Consider the following 17,020-nt stretch of genomic DNA (forward strand, 5'->3'; position numbering starts at 1 on the left):
CAATTAGCCACGTTGGTGTGCAAAGAGAGGGGTTAAGATCATGTGGCCATGGGTGCAGACATGGCTGAGTATGATAAATGATATGAGGAAGAAGAAGGGCTTTGATTGGTTCAGACGTGGTGTGGTTTTGATGTAGATGTGGTTGAAGTTTATTGATGAGAATTTGTTGGGTTTTGCGATCACCACCCAAACTGGAATTGAATGGGTTTTTGTTGAATGAGTTCGATCGAGGAAACGGTGATGTTGATTTTGCTGGGTTAAGAACATGAGTTCTTTAGATAGGAAGAAGTGAAGGGTAAGTAATCGGTTTTAACGTCAGTTAGAGAAAAAACATCTAATTCTGATAATAGTTGATGTGACAGCTTTCTGACCATAAAATTATCTGGAGGATTGTGATTTTATGAAATTCCCATGCAGTTACTGCAGACGAGCTGAATCCAAAAGAGTATATAAGAGGGAGTGTGGGTCTCAATGCCATCAGAGCTGTTCTTGCACAGCTTATGCTTACTGCGAGATGTTTGATATGGTCTGGTGACTTTATTGATAGCCTATAGCTGCTGGGATTTGAATTGTTTCTTTTACTAGGCTGGCTTGACTTAGAACTTGCCATTTTAGTTTTTTCCTTTTTTGATCTGATTATAGAAGTGAAGTCATTGTGATGACCTATTCAATGGTGACGGATAAAGTTCCATATCTTGATCACTTATGGCATTGTTTATATGGTCAATTCATCAAAGCATATTTTATGGCAAAGAAACTTTGAGGCCATAGTAAGGTTCCTGAAATAGTTGTTGATCTGTCAAGAACTGAAAACCGTAGTAGGGTTTTTGTCATTTTAATTGTCATGTACTTATTGCTGAGTTCTTTATCACTTACGGCATGGTCATCCAGTCCAATGGTTGGGAAGATGGCGTAAATACAAGACTAGTAGATATTTGGTTATATCATTCAGTCTGAGCAAAGCAGCAGTACTTCTCTTCTTACTTAGCGAGGAACTTTCTGTTATGTTTTCATGTCATCAAAATAGCAATCCTTTTTGCATGGACGCTCCCTGTCTTTCAATCTCAAACTCTCTGAGCTTGAATGAGTTTGGAACTTTGGATGCATTTGTTGTAATGTCTATTGAAAGCTCAGTCAAGCTACACGACATGGCGTTTGAAGCATGACAAATTGAAAGCTAAGTCAAGCTGCCTTTTCCATATTCACCGTTCAATGTTTTCATGCAATATACTGCTCCATAATAGTGTTCTTGCTTTGGTTCTGATGGACCACCAGAAGCATCGTTCTTATATGTTATGTTGTGGTAATTCACCATCTTATTTCTCACCTCCAACTAGGAGGGACCAACTCATGATGGTACCCTTATATATTGTTGAACTACTTCACCTTTGCTGTTCCACTGCTTTTTCTTCTTCTTGCTCTTCTTTGTGTTTCTTTGTCCCGGAATGGGGTGGCTCGTTCTTTGTCTTGTTATGTTATGCTTCTCTTTTTGTACCAGCCAAGACAATCTAGTATCAGTGCAAACCACACCTTGATTTCTTCCTCTGAAATCTTTGCATTTGGCTTCTTTAGTCCTGAGAATTCTAGTAAACACTTCCTTGGTATATGGTACATCACATATCCAAAGAGTACTACTCAAGTAGTTTGGGTGGCTAAACAGAGAATCCCCACTTCATTCACCCGGCGTTTGTATGCTCAGCGGTGATGGAAATCTCGTAGTATTGGATGAGACTAGAAATGTTATCTGGTCAACTAATGCATCATCAGTATCTGCTTCTGCAATGAGTAACACGACTGCTTTACTCTTGGATACCGGGAACCTTGTATTGAGATTTGGAAATCAAACCTTATGGGAAAGCTTCAATTATCCCACTGATACTGTGTTGCCTGGCATGAAAATTGGCTTTAACAAAAGGACTGGCCAGCAATGGCTTGTTACATCCTGGGCAGCATCTGATGATCCGCAACCCGGAAAGTTCACAAGCGGCATTGATCCTAAAGTGCCTTGGCAGCTTCTTGCTTGGAAGGAAAATGTTCCGTATTGGAGAAGTGCTATCTATGGTGACAATGGAGATACAACATTATATAGAGGTCCAGGTGGAGAATTTTTCAGTATTGATGATAGATCCTTCTTTTATCTTGCTTACACCAATCATGATGATGAGGCTTTTTTCACTGTTGGTGCCTCGGATAAATCAGTAAAACTGATAACGGTTTTGAAGGCGTCTGGAATGTTACTACTGCAGCTGTGGAAGGAAGACAAAGAAACATGGATTTCAACATGGGGAGAACCTTTACATACATGTGAATATATTGCTCGCTGTGGTCCAAATGGTGCCTGTGATAAATATGAATCTGTGTCACCCTGCAAGTGTTTGACAGGCTTTACACCCAAAATTCAGGAACAATGGGATGTGGGGAATTGGGAAGGTGGCTGTATTAGAGAAAAGAACTTGACATGTGATGATCATGATGAAGGGTTCACAAAGTTTGAAAAGTTGAAACTGCCTGATCATTCTATTATGTTGTACAAGGGAAGCATTAGTGAGTGTGAATCCGAATGCCTTTGGAACTGCTCTTGCACAGTGTATGCTTATATGAATGTGTCACAATTTTCCCCTGGGAGATGTTTCAAATGGTTCGGTGACTTGATGGATCTTGTAGAGAATCACACTCACGGGAAAGATCTCTACATTCGTGTTCGTCAACATCATTCCTATCAAGGTATGTATATTGTTGATTCAGTTTCTTCTGCTATTTCCAGGAAGAAAGTAGTTTCTTTTGGTTTTTTTGTGTCAATTTAAAATTCATTAGTAGTTTGCTACAAAGTACTCATTACTTACATTCCACCAAAAAAAGGAAGTCATTACTGAAACTGTTGCCATCTTTTTTACTAGTCGATCATCTTGATCTTTCTCTTTTCTTTACAGTTGATAATTTTTTCAAGGGACCCCTTGTTATTGCATTAATCTCATCAGCAGCAGGATTGCTTTCTATACTTTTTGGCTGCTTTTTATGGAAGAAAACTTTGGGTAAAGAAGGTATCCCTAGACTCTCTCCTTTCTCTCTTAGAGCAGATACTAATGATGTTTTACTACAATGCAACTAATACAGGAAGCTTTGGAGGAAGTAAGAATATAACTATAGGTCATTTTAGTACTAGAGGTGAAAAGAGTGATACAGAACTACCACTCTTCGATTTGAGGTGTGTATTGGCAGCTACAAACAACTTCTCTGAAGGTAATAAGCTAGGTGAGGGAGGATTTGGCCCTGTTTATAAGGTGAGTACATTCCTTTACCACTAAATATGGATAGAAATGCATTGTTCTTCAGATTATGATAATTTTGTTTGTACAGAACTTATTAATTCCACTACTAATTTTATTGGTAAGGATTAAGGCTAAGATGTATTTTTATTGGGTTATATTTTTCTTCATCTACAGGGGATTTTCCCTGAAAATCAAGAAGTAGCCATAAAAAGACTATCAAAGAAGTCTGGGCAAGGGCATCAGGAGTTCTTAAATGAGATAAAGCTTATAGCCAAACTCCAACACAACAATCTTGTTAGGCTCTTGGGTTGTTGTGTTGAAGAGGAGGAAATGATATTAATCTATGAGTTCATGCCCAATCGAAGTTTGGACAAATTTTTGTTTGGTATATGTTCTTTATTATGTTAGAAAAATTAAATCTGCTACATTTTTGCAATGAAATTTGGGGACATATATTATGTGTAACAATATAAGTCCAACATTGTCTAATCAGAGAATGTTACTGAACTTGTTCTTTGCCATTTTTTGTATCAGATCCATCTGAACAGTCGAAATTGGATTGGGATAAACGATTCAGAATCATAGAAGGTATTGCTCAAGGAGTACTTTATATCCACAAGTACTCTAGGCTAAAAATCATTCACCAGGATCTAAAAGCAAGTAATGTTCTGTTGGATGAAGAAATGAACCCTAAAGTTTCAGACTTTGGGATGGCAAGGATTTTTGGTGTGAACCAAACTGAAGCAAATACCAACAGGGTTGTTGGAACATAGTAAGTATAAGCAACACATTATTTCCACGATTAAGCCTTATGAATTTCAATACTATTGCTCACGATTGCCAAAAAAAATAAAAATACTATTGCTCATGTATTTCTCTTTCTTTGATTCATTACGCGGTTACATGTCACCTAAATATGCACGTTATGGCCATTTCTCAGAGAAATCGGATGTATTTAGCTTTGGAGTGCTGTTATTGGAGATTGTAAGTGGAAGGAAGAATGGTTCTATTCATTACTCTGAAGATTCACCAACTCTTGCTCAATGGGTAAGCAAATTTCTTGTTATTGTTTGTGGGAAAATTGAAAGTTCTAGCAGGGCTGCTGCTTAGCATTGACTAAGTACAACTGTAGAAACTTCATATTCAAGTAAATAGTCATTCACAATTGATGTGTTTATGTGTCTGTTGAACTTTAGGCCTGGAAATCATGGAAAGAAGGCAGAGGAATCAAAGTGGTTGATGCATCAGTGAGAGAAATAAGCCAGTCTCAAGAAGCTTTAAAATGTATCCAAGTAGGCCTTTTATGTGTTCAAGAAGCTCCCGCAGATCGACCAACAAGGGCTACTGTTATTCTTATGTTTCAGGGCAACGAAGCTACTACACTTCCACCTTCTAAAGAACCTGCATTTTCAACACACTCCCAAGGATTTTGGTTCTCCTTCTTCTCAAATATCTACCATTTTGTCTAACAATGCACTCACCATTAGTATCCCAAAAGGTCGGTAGAATTCAATGGTTAGGTGTAGTTTATATTGGTGAAGTTTTGTGTGTTTTATAAACTGAGCTCAAACTTACAATGAAATGGAATACAAATTTGCCGACCATTTTTATTTACCCACCAAAGTGCCCACTCTCTTAATCTATTGACACATGTTCATTTTATTATCAACAATAAAGTTAAACAATTTGAAAAGACATGGGTCAATAGACTAAGAGGGTGGACACTTTAATAGACAAATAAAGGTGGTCGGCAAATTTGTATCTCAATGAAGTTAAGCTTCCACTTAAGTGGTAAAGCAATTACAACATATTTCAAAAACATTTAATCCTTAATAAAAAGCCAGATATGCATTTCTACATCTTTCACAAAGGGAAATCCTTACACGATTTTACATAGTCTGTTTACAGATCATGGAAGAATGCCCATCTATCCATGTATTTTAATATTAAACTCTCCATGTTTAAGTTTGATATCATCTGTTTTGAAATATTAGAACCCGCACTCCTATTTTAGGATCCACATTTTTTATTTTCACTTCTTCGTGTGCCTCTCCATGACATGATAAATGTGAGCATGTCAATATAGTGGTGCCTACCGAAACGGAGGTCCAGAAGTGAATGTCTTCAGTTGGGCCGGCCCTGCCACGTGGATGCCATCTTCTTCCAAATAGAGACTCCTCCCTGTCTTATTTGATCGAGGCACTTTCAGAGGCGCTCTGTTTTTGACGCTTCAAGAATGGAAAACAGAGGAAGAAGAAACACAAATTTCCTCGCTACTCCAGCTTTGTTATCTTTAAATTATCAGTCTCCGGTCAGTGTCGTGTTTCTATCGAATTTCCGTGTATCCCAGGTGCGCCATTAGTAGTCCCCCTTTCAAATTATTTTCTTTGGATTTGATGGAATCAATGGACTTTTTTCTCCCTGTTATTGTTATATGCATGTCTCTTCTTTGGGATTTTCTCCATCTTTTAGCTATTATATATATGCAGGTGGCCCTGATTAGTTTATAACCTTGAACCCAGGTACCTATAGTAAATACCTGTCATTGATAAGTGATACCTTGATTTTTGATATATTATTTAGGAAGTTTATGAAATCCAGATTCTTTAGATGATCAAATGCTTTAGTTTAAATTGAGTGAGGGTGAGACACAGTTTTGGTATATCAACTTTCAGAGTGACTGATTACTGGTAGTCACTTTGAAGTTTAAGCATCGAAAGTTCTCTATAGTTATGTGACGCTCAACTATTGTGGTAGGCAGGACAGTATAGTACCAGACTACCAGGCAAATCTATCAGTTTAAACCAGACATTAGTTTCTTCCGGTGGAACCTTTGCATTAGGTTTCTTCAGTCCTGAAAATTCTAGAACACAGCGGCTTCTATGAAAAAAAAAACAAACAAACAAACACGTGTCGCACGGCCGTCGCACCGAATAATTTCTCGACAGATAAAGGTCCATATCTTGATCACTTATGTGGTCTTGATCACTTATGTGGTCAAGTCATCAAAATATATTTTATGGCGGCAAGTAGGGTTTTGATGAGGCCATAGTAGGGTGGTTGAAATAGTTGATGATCAAGTAATGACACACCAGAGTAGGGTTTTTGTCACTCGTATTATCATTTACTTATTGCTTGAGTTACTGATCACTTACGGCATGGTCATCCGGTCCAATCGGTTGATCGAGAAGATGGCGTATATACAAGACTAGCTAGTAGATATTTGGTTTATATCAATCAGTCCAAGCAAAGCAGCAGTACTTCTCTTCACATTTAAATAAGGGGATCTCTTTTGTCCAAAAAAAAAAAAGGGGATCTCTCTTCACTAGTGTGGTAAATTTCGCTAATAGGGGTGCAACTCTTTGTCATAGCTTATCTTTCTTACTTTCAAGTATACTGCTCCATAATAGTGTTCTTGCTTCTGAGTTCTGATGGACCACAAGAAGAATAATTCTTATATGTTTATGTTGTGGTAATTCACCATCTGGTTTCTCACCTCCAACTCGGAGGGACCAACTCATTATGGTACCCTTATGATCTTACATATCATTGACCGACTTCACCTTGGCTATTCCATCACTTTTTCTTCTTCTTGCTCTTCTTTGTGTCTCTTTGTCCCGGAATGGGGTGGCTCGTTCTTTGTCTTGTTATGCTATGCTTCTCTTTTTGTACCAGCCAAGACAATTTAGTACCAGGAAAAACTATCAGTGCAAACTGCAAACCGCACCTTGATTTCTTCCTCTGAAATCTTTGCATTAGGCTTCTTTAGTCCTGAGAATTCTAGTAAACACTTCCTTGGTATATGGTACATCACATATCCAAAGAGTACTACTCAAGTAGTTTGGGTGGCTAACAGAGAATCCTCACTTCATTCTCCCGGCGTTTGTATGCTCAGTGGTGATGGAAATCTCGTAGTCTTGGATGAGACTAGAAAAGTTATCTGGTCAACTAATGCATCAATATCTGCTTCTGTAATGAGTAACACAACTGCTTTACTCTCGGATACCGGGAACCTTGTTTTGAGCTTTGGAAATCATACCTTATGGGAAAGCTTCGATTATCCCACTGATACTTGGGTGCCTAGCATGAAGATTGGCTTTAACAAAAGGACTGGCCAGCAATGGCTTCTTACATCCTGGGAAGCATCTGATGATCCACAACCCGGAAAGTTCACAAGCGGCATTGATCCTAAAGTACCTTCACAGCTTCTTGCTTGGAAGGAAAATGTTCCTTATTGGAGAAGTGCTATCTATGGCGACATTGGAGATTCAACAGTATATACAGGTCCAGGTGGACAATTCTTCCCTATCGATGATAGATCCTTCTTTTATTTTGCTTACAGCAATCATGATGAACAGGTTTTTCTCACTTTTGGTGTCGGATAAATCAGTAAAACTGATATGGGTTTTGAAGGCGTCTGGAATGTCACTACTGCAGCTGTGGAAGGAAGACAAGAAAACATGGAGTCCAGTATGGGGAGAGCCTTTACATACATGTGATTATATTGCTCGTTGCGGTCCAAATGGTGCCTGTGACAAATATGAATCTGTGTCACCCTGCAAGTGTTTAACAGGCTTTACACCCAAAGTTCTGGAACAATGGGATGTGGGGAAATGGGAAGGTGGCTGTGTTAGAGAAAAGAATTTGACATGTGATGATCATGAAGAAAGGCTCACAACGTTTGAAAAGTTGAAATTACCTGATCATTCCAATATGTTGTACAAGAGAAGCAGGAGTGAGTGTGAATCTGAATGCCTTCGAAACTGCTCTTGCACAGCTTATGCTTTTGTGAATGTGTCACAAGAAACCTCTGGGAGATGTTTCTCATGGTTCGGTGACTCAATGGATCTTGTAGAGAATCACACCGATGGGCGAGATCTCTACATTCGTGTTCGTCAACAACATTCCTATCAAGGTACGTATATTGTTGATTCAGTTTCTTCTGCTACTTTCAGGGAGGATGTGTCAATCTAAAATTCATTAGTAGTTTGCGAGAAAGTGGTAGCCATATTTTTTACTGGTCATCTTGATCTATATCTTTTGTTTACAGTTGATGATTTTTTCAAGGGACCCCTTGGTATTGCATTAGTTTCATCAGCAGCAGGATTGCTTGCTCTACTTTTGGGCTGTTTTTTATGGAAGAAAACTTTGGGTAAAGAAGGTATTCCTACACTCTGTCCTTTCTCTCTTAGAGCAGATCCTAATAATGTTATACTACAATACAACTAATACAGGAAGCTTTGGAGGAAGTAAGAATAAAACTATTGGTGATTTAAGTACTGGAGGTGAAAAGAGTGATACAGAACTACCATTCTTCGACTTGAGGTGTGTATTGGCTGCTACAAACAACTTCTCTGAAGCTAATAAGCTAGGTGAAGGAGGATTTGGCCCTGTTTATAAGGTGAGCACACTACTGTAGTCCACCAAACATAAGATAGAATGCATTGTTCTTCAGATTATGATGATTTTGTTTGTACAGAACTTATTAATTCCACTACTAATTTTATTGGTAAGGATTAAGGCCAAGATGTTTTTTATTGGGTTATATTTTTCTTCATCTACAGGGGATTTTCCCTGAAAATCAAGAAGTAGCCATAAAAAGACTATCGAAGAAGTCTGGGCAAGGGCATGAGGAGTTCTTAAATGAGATAGAGCTTATAGCCAAACTCCAACACAACAATCTTGTAAGACTCTTGGGTTGTTGTGTTGAAGAGGAGGAAATGATATTAATCTACGAGTTCATGCCCAATCGAAGTTTGGACAAATTTTTGTTTGGTATATGTTCTTTATTATTTTCATTTTAGAAAAATTAAATTTTGCAAAGAAGTATGTGGGCATATGTTATGTTGTTAAGTGGGCATATGTTATGTTTAACAACATAAGTCAAACATTGTCTAATTAGAGAATGTTACTGAACTTGTTCTTTGCCATTTTTTGTATCAGATCCATCTGAACAGTCGAAATTGGATTGGGATAAACGATTAAGAATCATAGAAGGTATTGCTCAAGGAGTACTTTATATCCACAAGTACTCTAGGCTAAAAATCATTCACCGGGATTTAAAAGCAAGTAATGTTCTGTTGGATGAAGAAATGAACCCTAAAGTTTCCGACTTTGGGATGGCAAGGATTTTTGGGGTGAATCAAACTGAAGCAAATACCAACAGGGTAGTTGGAACATAGTAAGTATGCAACACATGATCAAATGAATCAAAGATAGGTAAATTTAAATACTAGATGTTGCTCACTTCTCTATCTTTGATTCATGAAGCGGTTACATGCCACCTGAGTATGAGCGTTATGGCCATTTCTCAGAGAAATCGGATGTATTTAGCTTTGGAGTGCTGTTACTATTGTTAGTGGCAGAAAGAATGGTTCTATTCATTACTCAGAAGATTCACCAACTCTCGCTCAATGGGTAAGTGAAAATTATTGTGTGTACTAAAATTGAAAGTTCTAGGGGGGCTGTTGTTTTCGCATTGGCGTAGTACAACTTTAGAAACTTCACATTCAAATAAATAGTCATTCACAATTGATGTGTTTATGTGTCTATTGAACTTTAGGCCTGGAAATTATGGAAAGAAGGCAGAGGAATCGAAGTGGTTGATGCATCAGTGAGAGAAACAAGCCAGTCTCAAGAAGCTTTAAGGTGTATCAAAGTAAGCTTTTTGTGTGTTCAAGAAGCTCCCGCAGATCGACCAACAATGGCTACTGTTATTCTTATGTTGCAGAGCAACGAAGCTGATACCCTTCCACCTTCTAAAGAACCTGCATTTTCAACACACTCCAAGGATTTTGGTTCTCCTTCTTCCCAAATATCTACCAATTTGTCTAACAATGCATTCACCGTTAGCATCCCAACAGGTCGATAGAATTCAATAGTTAGATTTTAGTTTATATTAGTGTGGTTTTGTATGTCTTATAAGCTGAGCTCAAATATACAATATGTACCTAGTGAAGTGGTAAAACAATGACAACATATTTCAAAAAACATGCATGGCTGATTTTGCATTTCTATATCTTTCACGGAAAGCGCTGGATTATGCCACAGTAGCGTACGCCACAGTGGTCCCAGACACGTGGCAGACTTATGACCGCATAGATGATTTTCTAGGGGCAGCGATGTGATTTCTCCAGTTGACGGACGTTCTGGGCGACATCGACGTCGTCTGGTTAAAAGGTAAGGGATTTTGTGGAATTCGTCGGTCTTCTCCCAACAAGACGACGGCTCCCTCCACATCGGCACCACCGTCTGGCCCTGCTCCTTGGTCCTCGTCAAGTTCGCCAAGGGCTGGGCCCCGCCCACCACCCACCCCCAAAACCCCTACTCCGACCTCCTCGACTTCCGCACCAAACGCGCCGTTGAGCTTGACGCCGGATGCGGAGTTGCCGCCATGGGGCTCTACCTCCTCCTCGGCCTCACCGTCGTCCTCATCACCTACATCCCCACCGTGATGCTGGCGCTGAAGCGGAACCTCAAACGCAACAAGCTCTTCCTCGGCAAGAACCTCAAGCACGTGATTCTCCACTGGAACAAGGTGGACTAGATCGCCGCTCTGAACCTTTTGTATGACGTCGTTGTGGCGACTGACGTGGTTTACATCGAGATAGTGGGCCAATTGATCTCGACCATGGAGGCGATGGTGAAGGACGACAGACTTGTTTTGATGTTAAGTAAAATCAGTTACTTACTGTGATGACCAGAATTACAGAATTACTTTTCCGTTACAGGCTCTGTGACGTACGCTACGACCGGCGCTTTGCAGCTTTTGCCATCTTTCACACAGGGACATCCATAGTTGAATTTAGTCAATTTACAAATCATGCATGCATGGAAGAATCCAGAATGCGTTTAGAGGCCCAAATCCGTTTGACTTGGACACATTTTGACCGATTAGGGGAAGTCATACACGGATGGGATACGTATAAACATCACGGAATGGTTTTTTTTTTTTTTCCTCACACATATCCCAAGTATCCAACGTTGCAAACAAAAACATAGATCAACCATGAACCCAAATATATTCCTTGCATTATGAACTCAAACATTGCAAATTATATTCATGAGCACCCTACACCATCTGTATGAATCAGCTGGGAAATGGAGTAGAAAGAGGTTTTGTTGTTTAGTTTTCTGTTTGTTTTTCTTATATCGAAAATATACATTTATTGTTTGTTTCTTTCTCCGATCTTTCGATTTCATATAAACCGAAAATTGTGTACATATTCTATGCATTCTAGTTAAAAGTTAAAACCAGTGGCGGTCGAATACAGTATTATTAAAGGATCAGATGCAACATTTTCATATGTGGACAATTGTTTGTATAAGAATCATCACCCATTCCTCTCCTCTCCTTTCCAAGAAATGGAGCATTTATGCTTGTTTCTACAGTCGATTGACAAATGGAAAGGAGAGCATATATAAACAATCTCATCACTATGTTCACAGCCCATTCGTGGCATATTGAACGACCTTGTAGCCTAAGCAAAATAGGTATGCGATTCTTTCTTAACGCCAACGTGAGCAATGAGTTAGAACATTTCTTCTATAGGACAAAAGCATACAGCTTTCAAAGTCATACGCAACTCTTGTTTACAAATCCTTCTTTGCAACTATACCTCAATTTCCTAAAGATTTTGCAGCAGATTTCCTACATTTTCCAGGAAAGTGAACAACCGACTCTTCAACCAACCACAGAAAGAGGCTTCGAGCCCTTTGAGTTTGACCCACCTTTTTTCCACTTTCATGTGAATAGAGTTAACTAATAACCAATTCCCAACTGTCAAGGTCAAAATGGTCAGAGAAATGACGATAACGCCCTTATGAAGGCACAGGTTTGGCCGGTTGGTCATCAGAAAGTCAAATTCCAAATCGAACAACAGTGCCATGAGAACGGCACCGTCCAAGTGAAATGACGAGACTACCCCTGTTCCAAGCTTCTGAGAAAGCACGGGGACAAATTGCTGGCCCTTGCAGTTGCAGAGAATCAAAGCCGACCAGCAATACTCTACTGTTCCATTGCTGTCATACATAGGGAGACCACATCCCCTCTCCTTCCAAGAAGAACCCACTTCCCTCTTCCCCTTATATATAAATTCATCCTCCAATATATTTCCATTCAACCCAATAGAGATATATCGAAGCATCAATGGCAGGAGTTGGCAACAAGGCAAATAATGTTGATTTCGAAGACTTGTTACCGGAGATGGCGGACAAGCTCGGCGGCGAGGGGCTGATAAGGGAGCTATGCAATGGCTTCCAGCTGCTGATGGACAAGGAGAGAGGTGTCATTACGCTAGAGAGCTTGAGGAGGAACTCTGCTGTTTTGGGCCTTCAGGATTTGAGAGAGGATGAGCTTGTGAGTATGTTGAAGGAAGGTGACTTGGATGGAGATGGGGCTCTGAATCAGATGGAGTTCTGCGTTTTGATGTTCAGATTGAGTCCTGAGTTGATGGAGGAGAGTTGGATTTGGCTTGAGCAGGGCTTGCAGGAGGAGCTAAATAGTAATACCAAGAGACCTTGATGATCTTGATTGATATGTATGTAGAACACTCGGGAAGAATTTTGTACTTTTTCTTGGTTTTGTTGCATTTCTATTCTTTTACATCTTCATTGTTGTTCGTTCTGAAAAGCAATGAAATTGAATACAGAGGAATTAGTAGATAACGATTATTGCAAATTTACAAACACTTCTTGATTCATGGCAGTTACGTGTGATTGTGTGAGGTCATTCTCATCCCGATTATAACCAGACCTTCATCTCAACCTTCTTAATTTTCTTCCTTATTTTGGGTTACTTAATTGGTATATGATCCTTCCCGTTACTAACAATAATTTTCTAATGCTATGAAACTGGCAGGAAAGAGCATTATCCATTATTTGAACAAAAATGATGTTCTGACTTGGTTATATTTTTCTAATTATCAACTGCACGAGTTACAGTACTGATATAGGAAAGATGTAGGGGGTGAGTCGTGCTTGAAGAAAAAAAACAATGATATTTAAACATGAGTATAAAATTTGAAGCAAAGTTCACCACATACCGTTTAACATGTTTGGGTATGTCATTGTTTTCTAGGCAACTACTGTAGAAATATGATCTGAGCATCAGTCTTTACTCCCTTGAGTTTTTCTTTCACAACTCCCATCTGCTGTTCTGAATAACTTCGGCCAAGCTCGTTGAATCTTCCATCACCCAGATATAATCTTCCATGCTGATTAAGTATCAGCTTCTCTAGCTTGGGTGAAATCTCTAGGATACAAACGGCCAACTCTGTCTCGTACCAGTTACCCCTGAAATTCTGCATCTCAACACTTCTCAAATGATCATTTGTGAATCTAGAATGATTATTCCTTGTCTCTCTTGGATTAGTCTCAGACAAATCTCCTCCATATACCACTATTACAAGCTCTTCTAAAAAGGGTGCAGCCTTGACGACATCCAGCACAAAATTGACATCAACATCGTCCTTGTCTTGCTATTGAGTCGATTTAATTCGATATCCAAGTTGAGTTGTTTGAGATTTCCATAAGTCGGTAAGCTGCTGATTCGGGGTAGCTCCCCTGGCATCTGTAGATGAAGAGTCTCAAGCCCGGGACACATTGCGAATTGTGTAAGTGCTTGAGGTACTAATGTGTCACGTACCCTGCTGTTGGCGAAAAAAATTCTGGATAGTTGTGGAGCTTTCATGTGAAAAGACCTGCAGTTGCAAAATGGATGGTATTCCAAGGAGGCAAGATTTAGTGCCGAAATCTCCGTATGCCCCTCCTCGTGACAATGTAACACTTTCAGATGAGTTAGACGATCACCAGCAACTAAAGGACACGCATCACGTCTCGGATAATGACTACCATTCAACCGGCACCAATATAAGGTCAAGCTTTCGAGTAAAGCACAAACAGTGAAGAGATTTGCCATCATAGATTGATCAAAGTGAACATTCTTCAGAGAAAGAGTAGTTAGCTGATTGAAGGCGTCACAATCAGTAGTAGGATGTCTCAGAATACATTCCTTCAATGACAGATATTTTAGATTTAAATTTGAGCCAACATGTAAACTCCGAGGAAAAACATAACCTTTATGTGGTGACATAAGAAAACCAAATCCAAGATGAAGCTTTTCAACCCCTTTTGTAGTTGCAAAACGAATCCAATCATCAAGGCTGACACAAGATTTTGCATCAAGATAACATCGCAATTTGAATGAGTCGACCTTGTTACCTTGATATTGCTGCAAATATTTACTCACACGTCTCGAGAATTCGCTATCTTGATCCACGTCGTATCGTAATTGGTATTTGCTCCCGAAAACGTTGAGATAGTCAAATTCAAGGTTGCGCCTTGTTAGTATTGATGAATGAGAAAGGTGTTTCCAGTCCGGAGGGGAAGCCAGGATTGTATTCACTGCGTCTTTCAGAGGTAGCAGTGAAACTATAGATTCCATGATGCAGTCCGGCAACTTGGTAATCCGACATGTTCCATGTCCTTCTTCCTCACAAGATACGACCATAGCTGAACTTTCTATCGAGTTTGATCCAAGGAAGGAGAAGGGCGGCTAAAGAGAAAAGAACAACCTAACGAATCCCAGGCTTTAAACAATATATATACTAATGAAGTCAGGTGTTGGGCTTATCTGGGCCTCCCCTTCGGCTTTAAGGATTTGATCTGCACCTGCAACGGAATATAGCCTAAAGCCCAGAAGGAAAACAAAAAAGTTGGATTTGCTTCAACAAAATATGGTGAAAACTATTACACGTGCTGGAGTGCATCAACAAAGTATTACGGCTTAGTTTGATATTGTGGTTTAAAATTTTAATTTTTTAAAAATCAGTTTTAAATAAGAAACCTTCAACCTACTTTCTAAAATTGTGGTTCTTTAAATTAAAAAGTTCTAGATAAGCATGTTTTAAGATTTTACCAAACAGATAATTTATCTAAAATGATGATTATAAGTTATTTTAATCTCAAAAACTCAAAATACCAAACTGGGTTGTAGGTCATTGTGTTTTAATTGTCTCAACAAAAAAAATTCCTAATTCAAACTAGGTAAAGGAGAATTTAACAAACAAAGTTGGCGCTCTCCTATGTTCACAATCGCTTGAAGTAGATTTAAGATCTGGAGCATTATCCCACAACTCATATCGCAAGATATTGGCTCGCTCCCGCAACACTCAAGAGGTGCAGTTGGCTAGGACTAAAGATTTCTACGGGTTCCCTGTGAACCTCTAACATCTCTATCTATCTATCTATGTATCGCCTTCAATAGTTTCACCAAATTGTGAACTTTAATAATTACCCTTAATGATCGAATCGACTAACATAAATAAAAACAAGGGCTGTTATAAAATTAAAAAAAATTAAATAAATAAATAATCATAAAATTACCGGTTGGTAGAACGTATAACTGTATAGTACGGTAAATCTATTTAACCGCTCATGCTTATTTTTAAGTGATCGTGGTCGTGATTCCGTGCAAATATGCACTGTAAAGGCTAGTTACAATAAAATGAAGCCCTCAAAATTTCATCAAATTGTGTTTGCTTATGGAAAGCGCTAGACTACGCCGTAGTTCCGTACGCCACAAGTTGTCTGAAACACATGTCGACTATTCATCGGCGGAGGAGAAATCCACAGGGGCGTAGATGAGATTTCTCAGATGACGATCCTTCCCCTCGTCATCGTCGCCGAAGGGCTTTTATGGAATCGCCAGTGAGGTGAGAAGGTGGGGTAAATATTACGCTGGCGGGAGATCTGCCACCGATAGGGCGAATGCGGCAAGCAAAGAGTAGCCACGTCTCCGCCACCTAGAGGCCGAATTAGCAGCAAGCAAAGCGTCGTGCACAAGTTCGAAATCGAAAGAAGGTGTTGAAGCCGAAGCAGAGCGTTGTGTAAGATTTCGACATTGAAAAGCGTTTTTGATCTCAAGTTTGAAATCGATGAATCGATGAATGGGATGAAGGTGGAAATCAGACTGCGTTCCCTTCGGAGGTAAGGTTTTAATCCATGAGTTGCAGCACTGTGTCCCCTAACTAGTTTCTGTTCATGTTTTGAGATTTGATTAAACAGCCGTCTTCAAATTCACGAGCTTGTTTCAATTTCATAGCGTTCTGTATGTGTTTCGTTTAGTTCATCATCGGTGCACCTGTCACCTGAGAGTATTTGATATTAGTTGTGATCTAGACTCATAGATGTAAATCCGGAGTTGTCTGGAATGGACTGGCGGCCAACTTAATGATCTGCAAAATGCTCTTGTCTGGTGAGATAAATCGCTGAAACTCACCACTTAATGATCTGCAAAATGCTCTTGCATACTATTTTCGTTTCTTCTTCTGTAATCTTGAAAAGACTCCTTCCTGGAAATTGCTTTGTTCAATGCACATCACAAGTTTGAAGTCATATCGATATTTTTGTACACTGAATAAAAGGAAAGAGTACTTTTCAAAGCAAAGATTGTTGGGTATGAATTACAATCTTTGAGTTGGGTTTTCATGCACTACAAGTGGGAGCAGGATGTCTAAGTGAGTATTTTTTTGGTCTTTCCTTTCCAATTTAGGAGAATCCCTTTTGTTTATGAGAATGTAAAGTAAGACAATATGACTACTTTTTCTGCAAAGTTTAAGCTTTATGATCAGCACTAACTTTTATTTAAAACAGTATTCTTAGAGAAAAAGATCTTGCTGGTGTGTTCTTCCACCATCTATTGCAAAATTACCCTACCTTATACAAATGTAAGGATTTTATGATGTACCATG

General features: G+C 39.2%; 2 protein-coding genes and 3 pseudogenes across 4 annotated transcripts in view; 4 read left to right on the forward strand and 1 right to left on the reverse strand.

The window, feature by feature from the left end:
- The window catches only part of LOC101305924, a 30,647-nt pseudogene extending 25,909 nt beyond the window's left edge, over positions 1-4,738 (forward strand). The window contains exons 11-17 of the transcript XR_184349.1: positions 1,499-1,608; positions 1,700-2,724; positions 3,115-3,281; positions 3,444-3,654; positions 3,804-4,041; positions 4,166-4,316; positions 4,466-4,738. The product of XR_184349.1 is annotated as an uncharacterized LOC101305924 (transcript). The remainder of the gene's footprint in view (positions 1-1,498; positions 1,609-1,699; positions 2,725-3,114; positions 3,282-3,443; positions 3,655-3,803; positions 4,042-4,165; positions 4,317-4,465) is intronic.
- A 767-nt stretch (positions 4,739-5,505) lies between these two features.
- LOC101306215 lies at positions 5,506-10,140 on the forward strand (annotated as a pseudogene). Its single transcript, XR_184350.1, has 10 exons — positions 5,506-5,619; positions 6,027-6,145; positions 6,641-6,660; positions 6,978-8,184; positions 8,320-8,421; positions 8,504-8,670; positions 8,834-9,044; positions 9,213-9,450; positions 9,540-9,686; positions 9,832-10,140. The product of XR_184350.1 is annotated as a G-type lectin S-receptor-like serine/threonine-protein kinase B120-like (transcript).
- Positions 10,141-10,264: 124 nt separating this feature from the next.
- On the forward strand, positions 10,265-10,965 carry LOC101306507 (annotated as a pseudogene).
- Positions 10,966-12,389: 1,424 nt separating this feature from the next.
- On the forward strand, positions 12,390-12,983 carry LOC101302813 (calcium-binding protein PBP1-like). Its single transcript, XM_004293444.1, has one exon. It carries the CDS (start codon positions 12,418-12,420, stop codon positions 12,790-12,792), a length of 375 nt encoding a protein of 124 aa, XP_004293492.1. The 5' UTR covers positions 12,390-12,417; the 3' UTR covers positions 12,793-12,983.
- A 368-nt stretch (positions 12,984-13,351) lies between these two features.
- On the reverse strand, positions 13,352-14,778 carry LOC101306801 (putative F-box/FBD/LRR-repeat protein At4g03220-like). The gene is made up of 2 exons (XM_004295320.1): positions 13,915-14,778; positions 13,352-13,747 (listed from the first exon to the last, which is right to left on the reverse strand). Exons 1-2 carry the CDS (start codon positions 14,776-14,778, stop codon positions 13,352-13,354), a joined length of 1,260 nt encoding a protein of 419 aa, XP_004295368.1.
- Between the last annotated feature and the right edge of the window lie 2,242 nt (positions 14,779-17,020).

This window comes from Fragaria vesca, linkage group LG3 (assembly GCF_000184155.1).
Source record: "Fragaria vesca subsp. vesca linkage group LG3, FraVesHawaii_1.0, whole genome shotgun sequence".
NCBI classification, from domain to species: domain Eukaryota; kingdom Viridiplantae; phylum Streptophyta; class Magnoliopsida; order Rosales; family Rosaceae; genus Fragaria; species Fragaria vesca.